Here is a 17847-nt window from a genome sequence, read left to right as displayed (position 1 = left end):
TGAAAGAAACAAAACGCTATTTACAGGGATTCAAGTACGGCTCAAGTTGAGTTCAAATCAACAAACAGATCAAAAATCGGTTCACTCTATGAGGAGATATTCCAACATAAAGGTGCCGTACCAAATGAGCAAATAGGACAGGTACTGCTCATGTAACGCTAAAATTGACCATCTGGACTACATAAAACTGCAAACAAAATATATATGGGGAGACTCCCCACTAACTAGGGATTCTAAAACACTAACACTTGTTGGGTAAATCGCGTGTTTTGTTGTACCGAAATTTGGGTCACCCAGAATAGCCCGAAAATTCGAACTACTTCAACTTTGAACGTTAATAACTTTTTGATTAGGCCGATTTGAGAAACCAACCAAACACTGCAACAACAACACAAAATGCGACAACTCCCGTTTAATTTGGTTCAGTACTTTAGAAGATATTAACAAAATACTGTACTGTACCCCATTTTTTGGGCTAAAATCGAAGCCCAAGGTCTCCGGAACCGACGTAAAACAACGTGAAACAGCGTTCCCGGCGTATTTGTGGGTTTAATTCTGGTCCACTTCCACGTTCTAGTTCACTACAAACCTTCATCGTGAGGTGGGAAAAAATTTCCCACCTCACCATGAAGGTTATGATGTTTTGTGTGTTTTGACATAAAACAACATCCACAGAAATTTGATGAAATCGTGAAAACAGAAAAATTGTTGAATTGCTAAAAACTATTGACTCAAATAGCTTCATGGACCCGACACTAGCGTAAATAACACAATTTGCAAGTAACAACAACCCTCATTACAATAAAAACCACATAAATTCATAATAACGCTTAAAATGATATATTTTTTTTAAGTTTACACCCTAATTGTTATTTGCACAGGCAGACTTAAGAAAAAGACTACAATAGGCTAGAACAAATCAATAGGAACAAAATGCCACCTCGCTCGTTTGTTGAATTTGATTCAGTACTTCAGGAGATATCGATGAAACAATAAACTGTAACCTGACTTTCGGTATCTGAAAAGACAAAAATTTGAAGAAAAGCAATGCAAAAAGTCCATCAAAAACATAATAAAACCTGTTCTATGATTGAGACAGCTTCAGGGACCCAACAGAGGGTTGAAAAACACAATTTTTAAGTAATAACAACGCTCATTACGAGAACGACTACATCATTTCAAATTGAAAAACAAAACGGGATTTTTTTTAAATCTTCACTAATTTTTTTAGTTCTTAAAGTGCAGCATAGTTCAAGTGCTGCGTTCCTCCAAAAAATGAAGTTGTATGACGTTGATTGACTCTATGAGGACTGCTCTGAAGTGAAAATTTGGTGTTTGAGTTCCCTTGCAATACAAATTTTTGTTTGGATTATTAAGGATGAAAAAAAGTTGCTTCATATTTACCAGTTTTATAATTAAAAAAACAACGAAATGAGGTCTTAAATGGTAAGATATGTGCACTGTTGGACTTGCTTTGCTTGTGCGTTTAATAAGGAGTGAGACCTTATTGAAAAAGTTTCAAAAACTATCCTTGATCAACTTTACCTTCACTTGTTTGCAACTTTTACAAATCACAAAATTTTCATTCTGATTTCAATTTTTCCCAAATTTTGAGCTCTAATTCGCGCTTCAAGCTTGTGTAATTTTCAACAGATGTCACATGCTGCTATAAAATGAGTTTAGAAGGGTTTACAAGGTTGAGCAATTTGACCATTTAGGATTTTCGGCAGGTGTCTGTTTTATCAGTGAAAAACGTTGTTATCGGAACACAAAACGAATGATTGACTATTTTGCAGCAACTATGTGCTTTATCATTCTCAACAAGCTAAATAAATTTGGTTTTTATAGTACTTGCTACCTAATAATGATTCATAATGAAGGGACTCTAAGAAAAATATTTTTTACAGTTTTAAAATTCAAAAAAAATAATATATATCTTGAGATAGAACGCTCTGCATGCTTTTATTTTACTTTTTTCAGTGCTTACCAGTTCACCCACTTTTGTTGGGTTCAAAATGAACTATTCAAACGGTCGTTGAACTATTTTTGCGAAAACGAGTATTTGAAACACGTTATCGACGATAAAGTCTATATGAAAATAAAAATGTTGACTTTTTTTCAAATTTGGAGTTGAATACCTCTTTACCAGCTTCATTGCAGTAAGCAGAGAAAACAGAAACAGTTTAGTACCAACAACACGCGACATTGCCAAACAAATTTTGTACCGTACTTCGAGAGATATTAACAAACACCTCAATTATACCACATTTTTTCAGCTTTTTTTAAAGCTTAAAAATGCCGAAAAAATTCTCGACGGCGTTAAACGGTGCCTCTGGCGTGTTTCTGCGAGGCAATTCAGTCCAATTGTTTTTGTTTCTTGTTAAGTAAAACCTTCATGATGAGATGAAAAAAACTTTGAAACCTCACCATGAAGGTTATGGTGTTTTATCAGTTTTGATACAAAACAACATACACAGAAATTTGACAAAAATAATAAATTGGAAAAAACGTTGAATTACCAGCAACCAGTGATATAGTTAGCTTAAGGGACTTGAGAATTGTCTGGAAAACACAAATTGTACGCAGAAAAACCTGTTCGATTGCAAAAAGCACACCTCAGCCAATAAAATCTGAGATTGGACATTGTTTTCAGGAATCCATCCTGAATAACCGTTCAACAAAAAAGTTTCAGGACAAAAAAATTCAATTGCAAGCAGTGAAAGCCTAGTGGCCAGATATTGCACTGTTTATTAGCCATTTAGATGCCAAAACCATAGAGAACTTTCAAAAAATAGAAAAATTTGATTTAATTTTTTAAAGCGATCAAATGTATTTATTGTTGCGCATTTGATTATTCTTGTTCAATCATTCTTTTACATAGTTTAAGTAATCTGACTGTAGATCTGCAAGAGGACTTTGGTGGTTGTGAATGCTCAAAAAAACTTGAAAATGAACTTTCAAATGAGCCAAACTTTGAGTAAAAAATTTTTTCTGAAACCAGAACAGATTTAATTGAACAGAACGCGAATCAAACACATATTTTTTCAATTCCTTCTTGTAAACTCTGCGCTTGTAGTTGGGGAATTATTCACAAGCTATGTAAGTGGTGCTGACAGTTTCATGTTTAAAAATTGCTACTTTTATCTGATTCACTTAAACCGCAAATTTTTTTTTCGAACTTCATTTTACAGCTAATCATTTCTTTGAGACATAATACGTAAGCATTGGTCTTCTTTGGAAGTTTCTGACGCTTTTGATGGATATTTGAACAATTTTGTTGCTTGATCAATGACATGAACTGCAAAAGATATCATTAGACTTCCAAAGTGTTCGGTACGACCTTAGAAGAAGCGTAAGAAGTTTTTGCAACTTCGAACTGTTTCGAGGTAATTGTTTTGACCACAAGGCCTACCTGCAGAGCAAATTAAAGTTCGAAAACTTTACCTTAGAAAAATTACAAAACTTGATACGGCCTTATAAGGCACCGTACTAAGTTTTGTAATTTTTCAGAGATTTAAAAAGTTATACCCAGTGCCATAAAGTGATGAAAAAGTGAGTTGTATTAGATAAGCGATAGATTTAAAGTCGATTTTAGGGATTTAGAATTTAAAAATCAGTATTTACATCAATTGGCTACGGTGCCGTAGAAAACTTATTACGGCCTTATACGGTGCCGTACAAAGTTTTGTAAGTTTTCTACGGCAGCTTATAAGTCTTAGTAAGTTTTCAAAGTTTCGTCTAAGGTAGGTAACCTGGGCTGTAAATAATAGCACGTGCGCCTGGGGTCGAGACAAATCTATATCAACTAGGGATAAGATTAGATGCCTATAATTAGAAAAAATTCTCTACTTGAATTGCACATCTCGTAGCAATAGCAATTGAAAAGAACCCCCTTTCAAAGAGACGATAAAGGAATGCATACCTTTTTTCCGCTCTTGAGTTGCATTTGTTTTCTAATTTTGAGAAGCTGGTATATATATATATATATATATATATATATATATATATATATATATATATATATATATATATATATATATACACAAGATAATATATAAATGAAATGACTATTCTCCCGTGTACGAAGAAAACTTTACACCAACCAGTTCGTTTCAACGGATCCAAATCTGTCCGGATACCACGTGTTTGAGAGTACTGTTTTTAACTCGAAATCCTCTATATCGTAGATTACCACTTCGGCATTATTTGACACTCATTTACACGCACTAAATAATCGTTCAGCATTGCTGGTTCAAACAATTCGCTTTCTTCTAATATGGAAATTTTCCAGTCAAAACAATCAAATTTTACTTGAGTTTCTGATAAGAATTGAAGTTATAATTCAAAGCAGAAAAAAACTTATTTTTAGTTCCAGATAACTGTTTTTGCTACTCGAAAGGAGAAACAAGCTTGTCAACGATGTGTATGTTTTTAAAGACCTTTTCACCGAAAATCAACAAAGTGAAGAGATGTAGCAACTACTACATTTTTCACTCCGCGTTTTCTTTCAAAAACCACCACTTCACTCAGTTGCTTAATGAAATAGGAGTGAAACTACGCTAGGCTACTGTAAACTATTAGGGGAAACTGTCCTTGTGCTTCGTAGTACCCCTGAAAAAAAATTTGAGAATAATAAAATAATCCCGTTTCAATCCTTTAGAGTAAACTTTGGTTGTACAATCTCTAAAATTCTTTATAGAATCACAACATACTGAGAAGTAAGTTACCACTCAGGAGTTGGGTTTCAATACGCACTGTAGGGCAAGATAAAATGATAATATTGAGGGTTTTAACTGATTTTTTTTTGTAATTTTTTGTATTTTTTGTGGCAATTTTTCGTTGCAGAACAGGCACAAATATCCACTAGGTCATACTTTAGTCTACAATTGACGCCGCCGAAGATTTAGTAACCGCTGAGAACTTTTGTCAAACGTTCTTTGCCAAAAACAGAAATCATCACAAAAAAATCTTAAAGAGCTTGTTTGAAAGTGATTTCGTAATTTGTGCTCGAGTGGCGACTTAATGAAAGATTAGTGGTTCGAATTTGAGTTCCACGTTGAGTCGTGCTTCAGTTCAATTCACTTTACTCCCCGTGAAATATTATCTTATCTACTAAACTTGTGAACATATCGTGAGCAATTCTATTGGACTTCGATCTGATTATTGCTTTGAGTTTTTTGTCGTGCTATTCTGACTGTTCAACTTCAGTTTGACCCAGAAGGCTTACAAAAATTCACCACTAAATTTAATGCAAATTCGAAGCTTTCAACGCATTCACCTCTGGAGGATATCTGCGCATTGCGTTGAAAACTGCTTCCACCACTGTTCAACACAAAATTATACAAAATTATACATAAGGATTTTCTGCTCATTGAACATTGAGTTCCTTTCAGTCAGGGTCGAATCAATAACATCTTAAAATCCTATTGGCCTCATTGTACGAGACTATTTTCACCACATTTCTACGTTCTTTTTAGAAAATTTTAACCTCATTCAACGACCAGGCTGGTTTTTGTTGACGTCAATCCAGGCTCCAGACATCCTTTCTCACGATGGCTTCCACAAAATTTATCCATAATAATGATATAGCTGTTTCAACAACTTTTGAGACGTTTTAGAACTTCATCGGAAAAATTTAGTCGGGAAATTTCCAAACCGTCAGTTTTTCCAATTTACACTATATTTAACCACAAAGACTTTAAAAAAGTTTTTGCATGCTTTAAAAAAGCGCTTTCTTAACAAAAAATTTGCAAATTTTTATAACGTTAGGTTGTTGGTTGACAATTTCCACCGGAACCCTATTGCATTCTAATGACAACTATAGAAGCAAAAATCAAGCAGCAAAATTTTTAGCTATCATTTGTTATCCAGCTCGCCTTGGTTAGAATATTTTTATGAAAAGAGAAAATTGAGAATGAAAATATGAAAAATTTTCATTTAACTACTATTATTAATAGCCGCCCTCATCTTCTCAGCCGGCTTTTATAGCGCGCCTATTTTTGTTTACAATTCAAAGAATTTGAATTGTATTGGGGCGCTGTCTTTGTACGACTCGAAGATGAGTATTGGAGAAGTCCTTTTTTTAATCAATTTTATTGGAGTGAATTTTGAAGCGGGAAATGAAAAACACGTGAAAAAATTTGGAGCAATTTTGTTGCTGAACAAAATGAAGAGTGGAGCGAGAAGAGAGTGGTGTTTTGTTCATATCGCTGTTTTCTAGGGAGCGAGACATTGAGGTTTGAAAAAAAAATCTGTGAGCGACTGAAATTTTTTGTTCACGTGCGGCATTTTGAAGCGGTTTTCCATTTTTTTTGGTTAAGAGGTTTGGTTATGATTTTCTTTTAATTTTAGGCCGTTGTTGGTACTGTTTTGAAGGTGTCTAGAAACTTATGTGAATTTTATGCTAATTCAGAGGTTTTTCATGTATTTCACTGATTTTTGGGCTAATTTTTTAGATTTTTTGACTTTTGTTTTGTTTTACTGCATCAACTGGGTAATTAAAAGACCCATATTACTTGAGCAATTTTTAGTTAACAAATAATTGCAGTTTTGTGGATATGAATCAATTTTTTGTTGTGAAATATGACAAAGAATATCGAAAGTTGGAACTATTTTTTTAAATTATTGCAGTTTTTTGTTTTATTTCCGTTCTTTAGAAGAATTTCTTAGCCTACTATGACTTGCCTATTGTTTTCCGATCATCTAGATACCCTATCGGCTCAAAAGAAATTTCCTTTGGATTTATGTGCCTTTGTAATATTAAAAAACGTTTCAACTTTTTCCTGTTTTTTAGTCAAAGTTGTTTGTAAGAGCTTATTTTTTTCATGATTGGGCATCAAGTATTTTGAAAACTTCTCATAAGGTGTTTTAGTAGGTACTAGTTGTGTTGATGAGGTATTTTTGACAGAGATAATTATTTCGGGGTCTCGATTGATGACAAATTTTGGTCAGATTTTTTATCATAATTAAATAGATCTGATTTTTTTTTACTTTTTTGTCCTACGGTTTTGTAACAAGATAATCCTCAATTAGTGGAGGTAAGTTTTGTCTGATGAGTAGTTGAATGGCATTTAAATGGATTTCCACTTCGATTCGTTTCCGGAATTCTTCCTGCAATGTTTTCTGTTCACACATTTTCATGATTTTTGAAGTCAAATTGGAGTAGTGATTTTGGTCACGCCGAAACAGGAAATGGAACAAAAAGCGAGTGGTTTTGCGGCGTGAAATTTTTTCGCTCTAATTTTAAAATAGAGTGAGAAAACGATGTTTGAACAAACATTCGCTTTCTCGCTAGTTATTTTTTGTTCACATGCGGCAATTTCACTCTGATTTTTACTGTTTTTTCGATTTTTTGGATCGGATTTTTTTTTCTAAGGTTTTTCCAATCTTTTCATAGTCCATTCTAGGTCTAGTTTTCCGCTTAGTAAATGAAAATTCTTTGAATTGTACGTCAGGACTTGTCCTGCTATGTTTTTTTTACTTCCTCGAACAAAACATGTTTCGCATTACCTCATTTTGCCGCTTTTTCAACGTTTTGCGTGAAATCTTCTTGACTTCTCCAGGCTAGTTTCTCTCTTCTTTCATTCTGCTAAAAGTGATTTTGAACATCAGTTGCTCAGCAAAGCAATTCAAAATGAACAGAGTCAGTATAAAAATTGAAGTCAGAAATAGAAACGGGATAAACCCATAGAGCCCAATTTTAGATGCCCGCTATTTGAACGTCACTCCTATAAGTATTAGTTACCTCTCTCTAATGCTCATTGATATTGATAGTAGCCCCTGTAGCCTCTCTCTTATGAAACAGAAATATGTTCACTACGAAATGCCATCAAAATAAATCGGACTTAAAAAAGGTTTTTGTACAAAAATCCATTTTTTTTCAATACCTATTCTTTCAATCCCAATCATGCTTATTGGAATCAACGGCGGCTATTTTCCGGCAATCTGCCGGGTATGTTTGCTACTACTCTTGCTGCTATTGTTCAAATTTTATAAGTTTGCGGAGATTTAACCACATTCACCTCACACAGTGTGTTTAAAAAGTGAATGTATAGAAAATTATGATAACTTAGCGGTAAAATTTTCTATGGTTTACCGTTTTTGGCGGTGAATTTTGTTTTCACCGCCCGCATTTCATACATCGTTACTCTTGCATCATTTTGCATTATTGTGTTCGTTGAAGGTATTTGACAAATTAAGCGGTGAGTTGTTGTAAAAATTGCTATTTTAGCGGTTTATTTCTTTCGCCGTTAAAAACCATAGTTCTTAATTAGAAATTTTCACGGCATGCATCGCAACTGTTAAATTTCTTAGCAAATTTTCAGCGTTTACACCTCTACATTATCAAGTTTCACTAAGTGTTATGCAATAGGCATTTGTTATGTAACATAACAAGAGTTAGGTTCAAAATGAGCTTAGGTGCGAAGGCTGACGTCATGTTTTTCCCACAATGTGTTTGTGGTCACGACTGCTGTCAAAGTGAAGTGGGGAACATATTCAGTGCTGGAGGCTGAACTCTTCTGCCAGCGGGACCTTCTAGGCGCACTTTCCTTGCTCAATTTACAGGAAAACTATAGTAAAGAGATTTTTCAAAAGATTTTGATATCTTGATGACAAAGAAACTCAACCGCAACGTTTCTATATCCTTCTCAGATTGTCAAAACTAAATGAGAATGTTACTCATTCATTTCAGGACTTATTCAGATAGTGTTCATGCCACAATTTTTCTGAAATCATGTTGCATGCAAGAGAATAGCCTCATTATATAATAGTTCTAAATGATCGTTGAAATATTTGAAGAGTCCTACGTTTCTTATCAGCTACAAGGTTAACTAAAATTTTGCTTATTGAAAAAATAGAACAAACCGATCTATTCAAACGTTAATCATTTTCTTATTGAAAAGTGATAAAATTGGATCGAGGCTATTATTGCGCTCTTTGTCTTTTTACGAATCACTGAGGGGGATTTAGTAATCTTATGTCTTTTATCCGAAAAACTTGTTTTGCAACAGGATGTGGGTGTCAATGCCACTATAGAAAAAAAGTATGTAGGTCAAATGGCTGCACAAAAATAAAATAAAAAGCAGAGGAAACTTGAGAGTGGTTGCGGTACATTTTTTCTAGAGAAGGCAAAAAAGTTGTAAAAAAAGTAGGTGTGAAACAATCCTGCAAAATGTTTGTTAACGTAAGGCATTTTCGAAACAGTTTATTAGTTTAAACCTCAATTTTTTTCGGCCAAAATGGTTTGTCACACAATTTTTAACACAAAAATTGTTACGTCCGGGAGCTTTTTTGACTATTTCAAAACTTTTAATACTGTAGGAGAAATTGTTGAGATATTATTGTTGTTGGGATTTTTTAGATGCGTTTTGGGCGTTTTTTCTTTGAAAATCTTTTTCAAGATCCAAAAATCAACTGGGAGTTTTTTTAGCTTCAGCTGAAGGTTGAAAGTTTAAGTAATTTGATTACCTTTAATTGGATGCTGTAAACTTTCTGCTGTCATTTAAAGTAGAGAGAATTTATTAACTTAAGCCAAATTTGGCTTATTTTTTAAAAAAATTGAAGTTTCTTGCCCATTTCTCCGTGTCTTTGTGTTCTTTTAGAAAATTTTTCTTTTTTTGGAACTGTTTTTTAGGAAAACCTTTTTTGGTTACTCTTTGAATGTTTATTGTAGTATTACGAGAGCCATTACAAATTAACGGATAATTAATCCCGCATTATAACGAACGTATTTAGGCGCGAATTAGCCATTCTTTCGCCGAGCGCTAAACAAACTAACGCTTGTACCAGTACACAAGTATTTAAATAACTCAGTTCGACTTATTTAAATAACACAACTTTAGGCCTGGATCTCCTCGCTTATATCCAGGATAGAAAACATACTTTGTTTAACGTAGGCGGCCTTTAAAACCACAGTTTCTTTTGATTTCAATTACTTCTGCTTTTGACAGTTGCAATGCAGATCTTTTCCCCCAAGTTCAATAAAGATGAAGCAGATTGCTTCAGGGGAGAAGACAATAGAGTGTCATAAAAAAACCCCAAGAAAACCATAATTGTTGCGATTTTAGAAGAGGGGGAAAGCAGAAAACAGGCGCCTACGAGATCAATAATTGATGCTCTCGGCTTTTTCGATTTTTATTATTTTTTGGAGTTTCAATAATTTTTCCGTGAGATAAAAAAGAGTTAATTCTCTTGCCTTCTCGGCCAATAGAAAAATTCAAAAGCACCTCACTATGAACGTGAGTTTTTGATTCGCTCCCTATCGGCCCGAACGGAGCTGAGGGGGATATTTTCTTTCTCTCAGCGAACTGGGACGAAATAAAATTAGAGAGACTGAAACAACTTCCAGAAGTTAGCAGCAGACAACTGCTTTCATTTATTTCGAAAAATAACTTAAAACTTAGAAAAGAAAATAATCGAACAACACTGTTTAAAAACTTAAAAACAAATATTTTTAGATTCAATTTTATAAATTTCTTTTCCCGTCAAAACAAGAACTACCCAACAGAACGATCGCCTTGCAGCTCATCTCGATTTCAGCACAACGCAACTGGTAATTAGTAAGCTGTAATTTTATATTTAATCTTTTATAAATTTAACACTTTCAGCCCCCCAACTATTTTAAATTGAGACTTATAGCACAGACAGGTCTTAGGCATATATCTTTGCCTTCGATTTGTTATATCTTTTGTCAATTTTGACTGGCGTACATAAAGAGATCCCGTATTGTGAGATCTGTAGCAGCCCAGCCAAGTTTGATAACTGGTACGCCCAGAGGAAAGAATCACGCCTGAATTTTTGTTTTTCTATCCGATTGAATTAAAATAGTAAAATAACCACTACCACAGAAGAGAAAGCACACTAAAAGACAATAATAGACAAACAAATAGAGTAATTTATATCAAATTTACGGCCGAAATACAGTAAATTTACATTAAAATAGTAACAGGCAACTGATTCTTTGCTCTTGTAAAATTGTTCTGACCCGGGTGGGGCTAATATATGTCCAATTTTTAGTTTCTTTTATATAACAATTGAAGTACTTTCACACCTCATAGTCAAAATTTAACCAAAAATTACCCCCTCAAAACCCGTTTAGCCTAATTTTCACCCAATTTTCATCAAATTTGTGGTTAAATTTTAGTATTTACACTTTAAATAGCCGAAATTCAACCAGATTTAATCCCCCAAAACCGGTTTAATCTAATTTTGACCTAATTTTCACCAAATTGATGGTTGAATTTTAGTATTTTCACTTTGAATAATCATAATTTATACAGAATTCATCCCCCCAAAACCTGTTTAGTCTATTTCTGACCCCATTTTCACCAAATTAATGGTTAAATATTATTATTTACACCCCAAATAACCAAAATTTATCCAAATTTCGCCGCCCCAACACCTAATTATCCTAAACATTAGCCGATTTTCACCAAATTCACAGTTGAATTTTAGTATTTTCACACTGAATAGCCGAATTTTAACCAGAATTCACCCCCCCCAAATGATATTTAGAGTAACATATGTCTAGTTTTTACTGAATTTTCGCCTAAAATATAGCATTTTCAAACAATTTAACGTAAATTTAACCAAAATTCTTCCCCCAAAACTTGTTTAGTGTAATTTATACCCAATTGTCTACTCATTTAAGGACACATTGTTGCATTTTCATATTAACTAGTACAATCCAGTTCTTGACCCGGGTGGGATAATATTAATCAAATTTTAACCAAATAAACATTATTTTGACCTAAATCCGCAAATATTAACCAGAATTTAACAAAATTAACGTCATTTTTATCATAATTTAAGGGAAACTAATCCGATTTAAGCTGTAAAAACATCATTTTAATCCAATTTTTATCAATTTTACACAAAATTCAGCCAATTTAGAGTCATTTTTACATTATATTATCCCCCAACATAGATTTGTAGCCTGGAAATAGCATAAATTGATAAGAGTTTTTCCAGTCTAGCCGGTTTCCCACGAACATTTTCACCAATAGAGGTTTTAAACAGTGCATGGACCAAACTGGAATAGTTATTGTAGAATATCTTAATCTAACAGCAATAGAAAACACTAGAAGTGGTAAAATAACACGATTTATTACTGACGGAATTACCTTTGTAGCTATTTTCTACGTGTTTGAGCATTATTCCCCCGCTAATTTTTTTATAACTTATGCACCTGAGAACCCTAATTTTCAGAATTTACTAACTTTGTTAAAAACTAAAAACAGTGATCGAGATTCCTGCAGAAAATTTAGCCAATAGTTAATTAAAAGAGCGTAAATTAGCCTTCTTAACCCAATTTGTACACAAACTTATAATAAAAAAGTTGTTCTTTCATGCTAAAATACTGTCATTAACAGACTCAAGCACTCTAGAAACATTATATATAAACATTTCTACATAATAATAGCTACTAAAATACTACTACTGATGTACTAAACATCCCGTATTAAACGTATTTATACTGTTTTCTGTGTAATTTCTTACAAAAATACGATTATAAAACAACAAAAAACAATTGTTCTACGTTATTTATGTCATATATTAAAGTAAATGTTCAGAATTTAAATATAAGTATTAAAGTACAGAATAAAATAGGCAAAGTATTATATTATTTAACTGATCAGAACAAAAACATTTTATGCATTTACCTTCATTTTTCGAACGAAACACAGACCGAAATCTATATTACTTATAAGTGGACTAACCCAAACTTTAATGGACTTTTGGTTGCTCTAAGAAATCAAAACAGTTTGATAGAATTAGCATAATCGTTATCATCTTGCCTGTGGATGAGCCACCAAAATATAACTTCCCCGTTTGGCTTACAAATTTTAAAAATCACTAAACCCAAATACATCAACGTTTCTCCTGACGATCCGAGTTTACCAAATAGAGTTAAACTACTCCACCAATACCCTTTGAATTTGAACACTCTGAAAATACTTATCCTTGGTTATTAAATTTTACCGTTGAGCAAACTGATATTTACTCTTGGGTTGAAATTTTTAGCATTGATAACGGCAAAAACTTTGAATTTGAAATACAATCATTAAACGGTCCTAAAGAAATAGAATTCATAACACAAAACAAACAGTTCAATTTTCTACTTTAGTATTAGTGTTTTTTTACTTAAAAGTTATAACGAAAAGATTTTCTACAATAATTACCCAAACTAATATTAATTCGTATAAAATATTCCTTTCATATACTAAAACAGGGCAGCGAACGTTGTTGCGTACCCTGACATAGCGTTAGAGAAATTTACAGGTTTAGATCCGTCTGAAGATGCCCAGGAATTCTTTAGTTTAATACAAAGAAAAATCCAATTCTCGCTAGGAGCCAGAGATCCTGCGGATGCTGGCTTGCAAGCAGCATACGACGATAGAGAAAAACGTTTTTCGGTTCGGTTTTACGTGGGCCAGCAGCCCAATGGTTTGAAACCTTAGCTCCAGCATTAACATAGAACGAAGTTAGGATTCAGTTCATTACTCGTTTCACTGATGCAAAGGATAAGTACAGAAAAGGGATTGAAGTAGAGAGTATTAAAAGACAGCCAGAAGAGTTGATAAAAAATTATATTCACCGAGTAACAAAAGCAGTTGAAAAAGGGTGGCCAGATCCTGATTTTTAACAACGACCAGCGTACCGCTAAGTGTATGGAGTACTTTGTAAGAGGACTAACACCTCCCGCACTCAAACAAAAGGCACATCAGTTGTTAATAGAAGATCCAACTACAACATGGCAACAATTAAAGGACCATGTAGCAACTAAGGACTTAAAATTTTCCGTTAGCAGCGAATTCACGGGTACCGCCTCAAGTAGTATTGACTATAAAATAAAATTAGAACGGTTAAAAAACCAACTCACAGAAATTGCAAATCTCATGAAAGATCAAAAATAAATGCTACCTACGACAATAACAATCCAAGATTTAAACAAAATCAGACTAGATTTTGCAAGTTTTGCAAACGTTGAGGTCACACAACAGCATATTGCTTTAAGTACGAAGATTTTAAAAACGAAAATGGGAATTCGCCTCAACATCGAGAAAAGGTTACAGATAATTATAAACGTAGTCGGAGCCATTCACCAAGTCAACAAAATTACAGATCAAACAATTATGACAATCAAAACTCTAGGGACCAACACAGAAATTTTTATAACCAATATCAATCAAATTACCGAAGCAACTCTAGGTCTGAATAACAACATCGATCACCGTACCCATCAAACTCTTCAACCAATTCTCGATCATCATCCAACAATGGCCGGTCACAGGAACGACAAAGTAACTATAGAAACAACTCTTACAGAGATAGCAATAGGCAAAATAGTAGGGATAGACAAAGCAACGCTCCCCCAAGATCAGATAACAGATATCGTGATAGGAGTAGAGATCAGGATCGTGATAGGACACCTACTAGACAAAGCAATGCTAATCATTCAAGAGATAGCAGTGATGGGCGAAGCCCCCGAGTCCACTTTGCCAGCGAAACTCCCGGAGGCTATTACAATGAGGAAAACTACAACGACGAGTATTTAAACTAGACAGGTCTCCGTTCATAAACACTACTAATAGTAAAGCAAGTTATTCACATATTTATATTAATATATATCAATCCGTCGGAGACAAAAATAAAAACAACGGTTTAGAAACACAGTTTTTATTGGACACAAGAGCATCTAGCTCTATAATTAATTACCACACTCACATTGAATTGCGCAAAACACAACACATTGAGATGAAAGCTTCAAAAAATCATACTTTAGCGGTTAATGGTGAGAAACTAAAACCGCTAGGTTAAATAACTTTTAAAACTTCTTTCGACATCAAAGGAAAGTATCAAGTGGAAGTTACCGCATGGGTTTCAGCCAAAGATGGTTGCAAGCCGAACTTGTTGGGAATGGACTTCCTTGAGTCAACTGTAAAATCGATTGACATAAGCACTCCAAAAATTGATTTAAAAATTTACCCTGAAGTAGTCGTCAAATTATCTAGATACCAAACCAAAAGCTACCCGTATGTTAGTTCCTACAAAATTGTAATTCTTGATCAGCAGCTACCTTTAGCACCAAAATCAACTCGCGTAATATCAATTAGACCACCAAACGAATTTTTCAGAAAAGGAACCTCCTTTGTAATTGGAAGTGAACTGCAAGCTCAAGGTATTTATACTTACAATGTTCAATGTTTTAGAAAAGAAAAAGAACTACCAATAATGCTAAACAATCCTCAAAACACCATAGTTGTCATTCAAAAGGGTCTTATTGGGCACACTTTGGAAGACATTGAAAATAAACAAGACACAGAATATTTTGTAGTTGACAACGTTGCATTCATAAACCAACTAATGAACAGTGACACTAATTGGGACCAAATATTCCATGTTAGTGAAAAACAAGGTCCAAAAGTTTCAAAAATTCAAAATTGTTTTGAAACCAACAAAACGCCTGAAAAACAAAAGAAGACAGAAAAGCGCAAAAGACAGCAAGATTTTACCAACAACTAAGAATTGGAAACAGACTTTAGCGACGACCTTAAGGATCTTAAGCCACAATTAGAAACAACTGATGAGAACATCAGGCCCGTTGAGCTTCACAATGAAAAACTTAACAGATTTGACAAAACCGATCAAAAGTTTCTCAAAAAAATTGATTTCAGTCAAGCTGACATCAATGACGGATACTTAGACAAATTATTGAAAACTCTGACTAAAAATAAGGACGTTTATCCTCAACACAAATACGATGTTGGAAAATAAAGCAAAAATTTCATGTCAAACTTTTACCAAATTCAACCTTAACAAAACAGACACCGTCCAAAGTACCATTACATTATCAGGAAAAACTAGAAAACCTTTTGGAACAACTGTGTAAAACAGGTATAATTCGGGAAATGGGTAACGATAAATCAATGGGTTCAGAATTCATTAATCCAATCATAATCCTACCCAAGGGGAATACAGTAAAACTGGTTATAGATGACCGATATTTAAATTCAATAACAGATCTTAGCCGATATTCATGGCCACTCGAGCCAATCGGAAGCCTATTAACTAGACTTGAAGGTAATTTCTCCACAACCAGTGATCTTTGTTCAGCTTATAACCAGGTGCCTCTAACTGAGGAAACCAAACAGCTGGTAAGTTTTGTAATTGGTCCAAAGCAATACACATTTGAACGCGGATTTTATGGACTATGTGGTCTACCTAATTTCTTTGGCCGTATAATCACTATTCACTTTGCACCAGTATTCAGAAAAAAACAAGCTATAACCTACATTGATGACACCATCATGCAAGCACAAGATGAAACAGAAATGTTGGAAATAATAGACAAGTACAATGAACTCTTAAGGAAATCAGGGTTAAAAAGCTCAACCTGAACAGACTAAATTTTTCCTTAAGAAAGTACAGTTCTTAGGGCACGTAGTAGGTAAAGATGGAAAACAGCCGGTCAGGAAACGAGTAGCAGATTTAAAGGCACTCAAGTCGCCTGAAAACAGACGTGATGTCATGAGAGTTCTAGGTTGCTTAGGATTCTACAGCATGCACATCAAAAATCTGCACGTTGACTGCAAACCATTCTATGACCTAACCCGCACAGAAACTAAGTTTATTTGGACAATAGAACACGAAAAACTGTCTGATGACATTAAAGACAGGATTAGCGAAGATACTATCTTAGCAATACCCGATACTAAACATCTTTTCCACGTGCATGTAGACGCTTCTTCTATAGGAGTAGGCTCAATTCTCGTCCAGGATTTTCCAGAACGGAAACGAATAGTGTCTTAACTCTAGAATTTACACTAAAGAGGAACAAAAAATGAGCACCACAGCATGCGAACTTTGCGGTGTAATATCTGCATTACAAACGTATGAGCATTACTTAATTGGTTCTCCGCATCCCGTATACGTATACACAGACCATAAGCCTTTAATGTATCTATGGGGTAGACAAGGAAAACTCTCTCAACGGTTTTTCAGATACCAGTTAGTAATTTCTCAGTTCCAGAACTTGAAAATTATCCGGACCGAAGGAAAAAACTTAGCTTTTCCCGATATCCTAAGTCGTAATGTAAAAACTAAAGACCTTGACAAGTATCAATTTAAACACAAAAAGACAACAAAAGACATTAGTTTTTAAGACCAGCATTTCAACGAAGAAAAATACTTCATTTTGCGTGATAATGAAAAGGGACCAGCAGATGATTTTTTTCCAATCTTAAAACAAAGCGTAACAGGTATCGACAAATTTATTTTCAAAAACGACAAAATGGTAAAGCAAAAGTACGACAACCATCAAAACAGACTCTGTTCAATAAATAATATTTCGGAAGACTTCTCGTATGGTTCATCAATTAACCACTACACACGTCACCGCGAACATGAAATAACCCCTGTATCAGAACAGGAGGAGGACGAAATGTCTGACCACTATACAGAAATCCCTTCCCACCAGGAAGAGGAGACGTCGGAACAGTATTTTGACCCAATTTCAAAATTTGAGCTGTTAAATGAGAACCAGCCGTCAGATTTAAATTTTGATGAACTCTACATCGATCAAAATAATACAACTGACTCGGAGTATAGGTTCCCATTACACGATAAAGTTTTTCTCGTGAAAAATAGTACATGTATAGATAAAACCGAATTAGCTAAAAAAATTCCTGAAAACCCAAAAATTGAAGATGCAAGGGAACTAATCGATAAACTCACAGCCTTCTCTAAAGAAGTTGATCTAAATACTTCAGTAATTTGTCAGGAACAATTAAAAGACCCAGTGTTACAACAAATTCGCCAATTAAGAGCTAACAATACCAAAGATGA

The 17847-nt window shown here is 34.1% G+C and overlaps 1 protein-coding gene across 1 annotated transcript in view; it reads left to right on the top strand.

The window, feature by feature from the left end:
- LOC142337973 (beta-1,3-galactosyl-O-glycosyl-glycoprotein beta-1,6-N-acetylglucosaminyltransferase 4-like) overlaps window positions 1–17847 on the top strand; it is a 101863-nt gene that overhangs the window by 57334 nt on the left and 26682 nt on the right. Inside the window, exon 2 of the mRNA XM_075387606.1 lies at window positions 8419–8535. Coding sequence (XP_075243721.1) covers window positions 8419–8535 — 117 coding nt within the window. The remainder of the gene's footprint in view (window positions 1–8418; window positions 8536–17847) is intronic.

Source organism: Convolutriloba macropyga, chromosome 4 (assembly GCF_964194025.1).
Source record: "Convolutriloba macropyga chromosome 4, txConMacr16.3, whole genome shotgun sequence".
NCBI lineage: Eukaryota > Metazoa > Xenacoelomorpha > Acoela > Convolutidae > Convolutriloba > Convolutriloba macropyga.
This window is presented reverse-complemented; position numbering and strand designations above follow the sequence as displayed.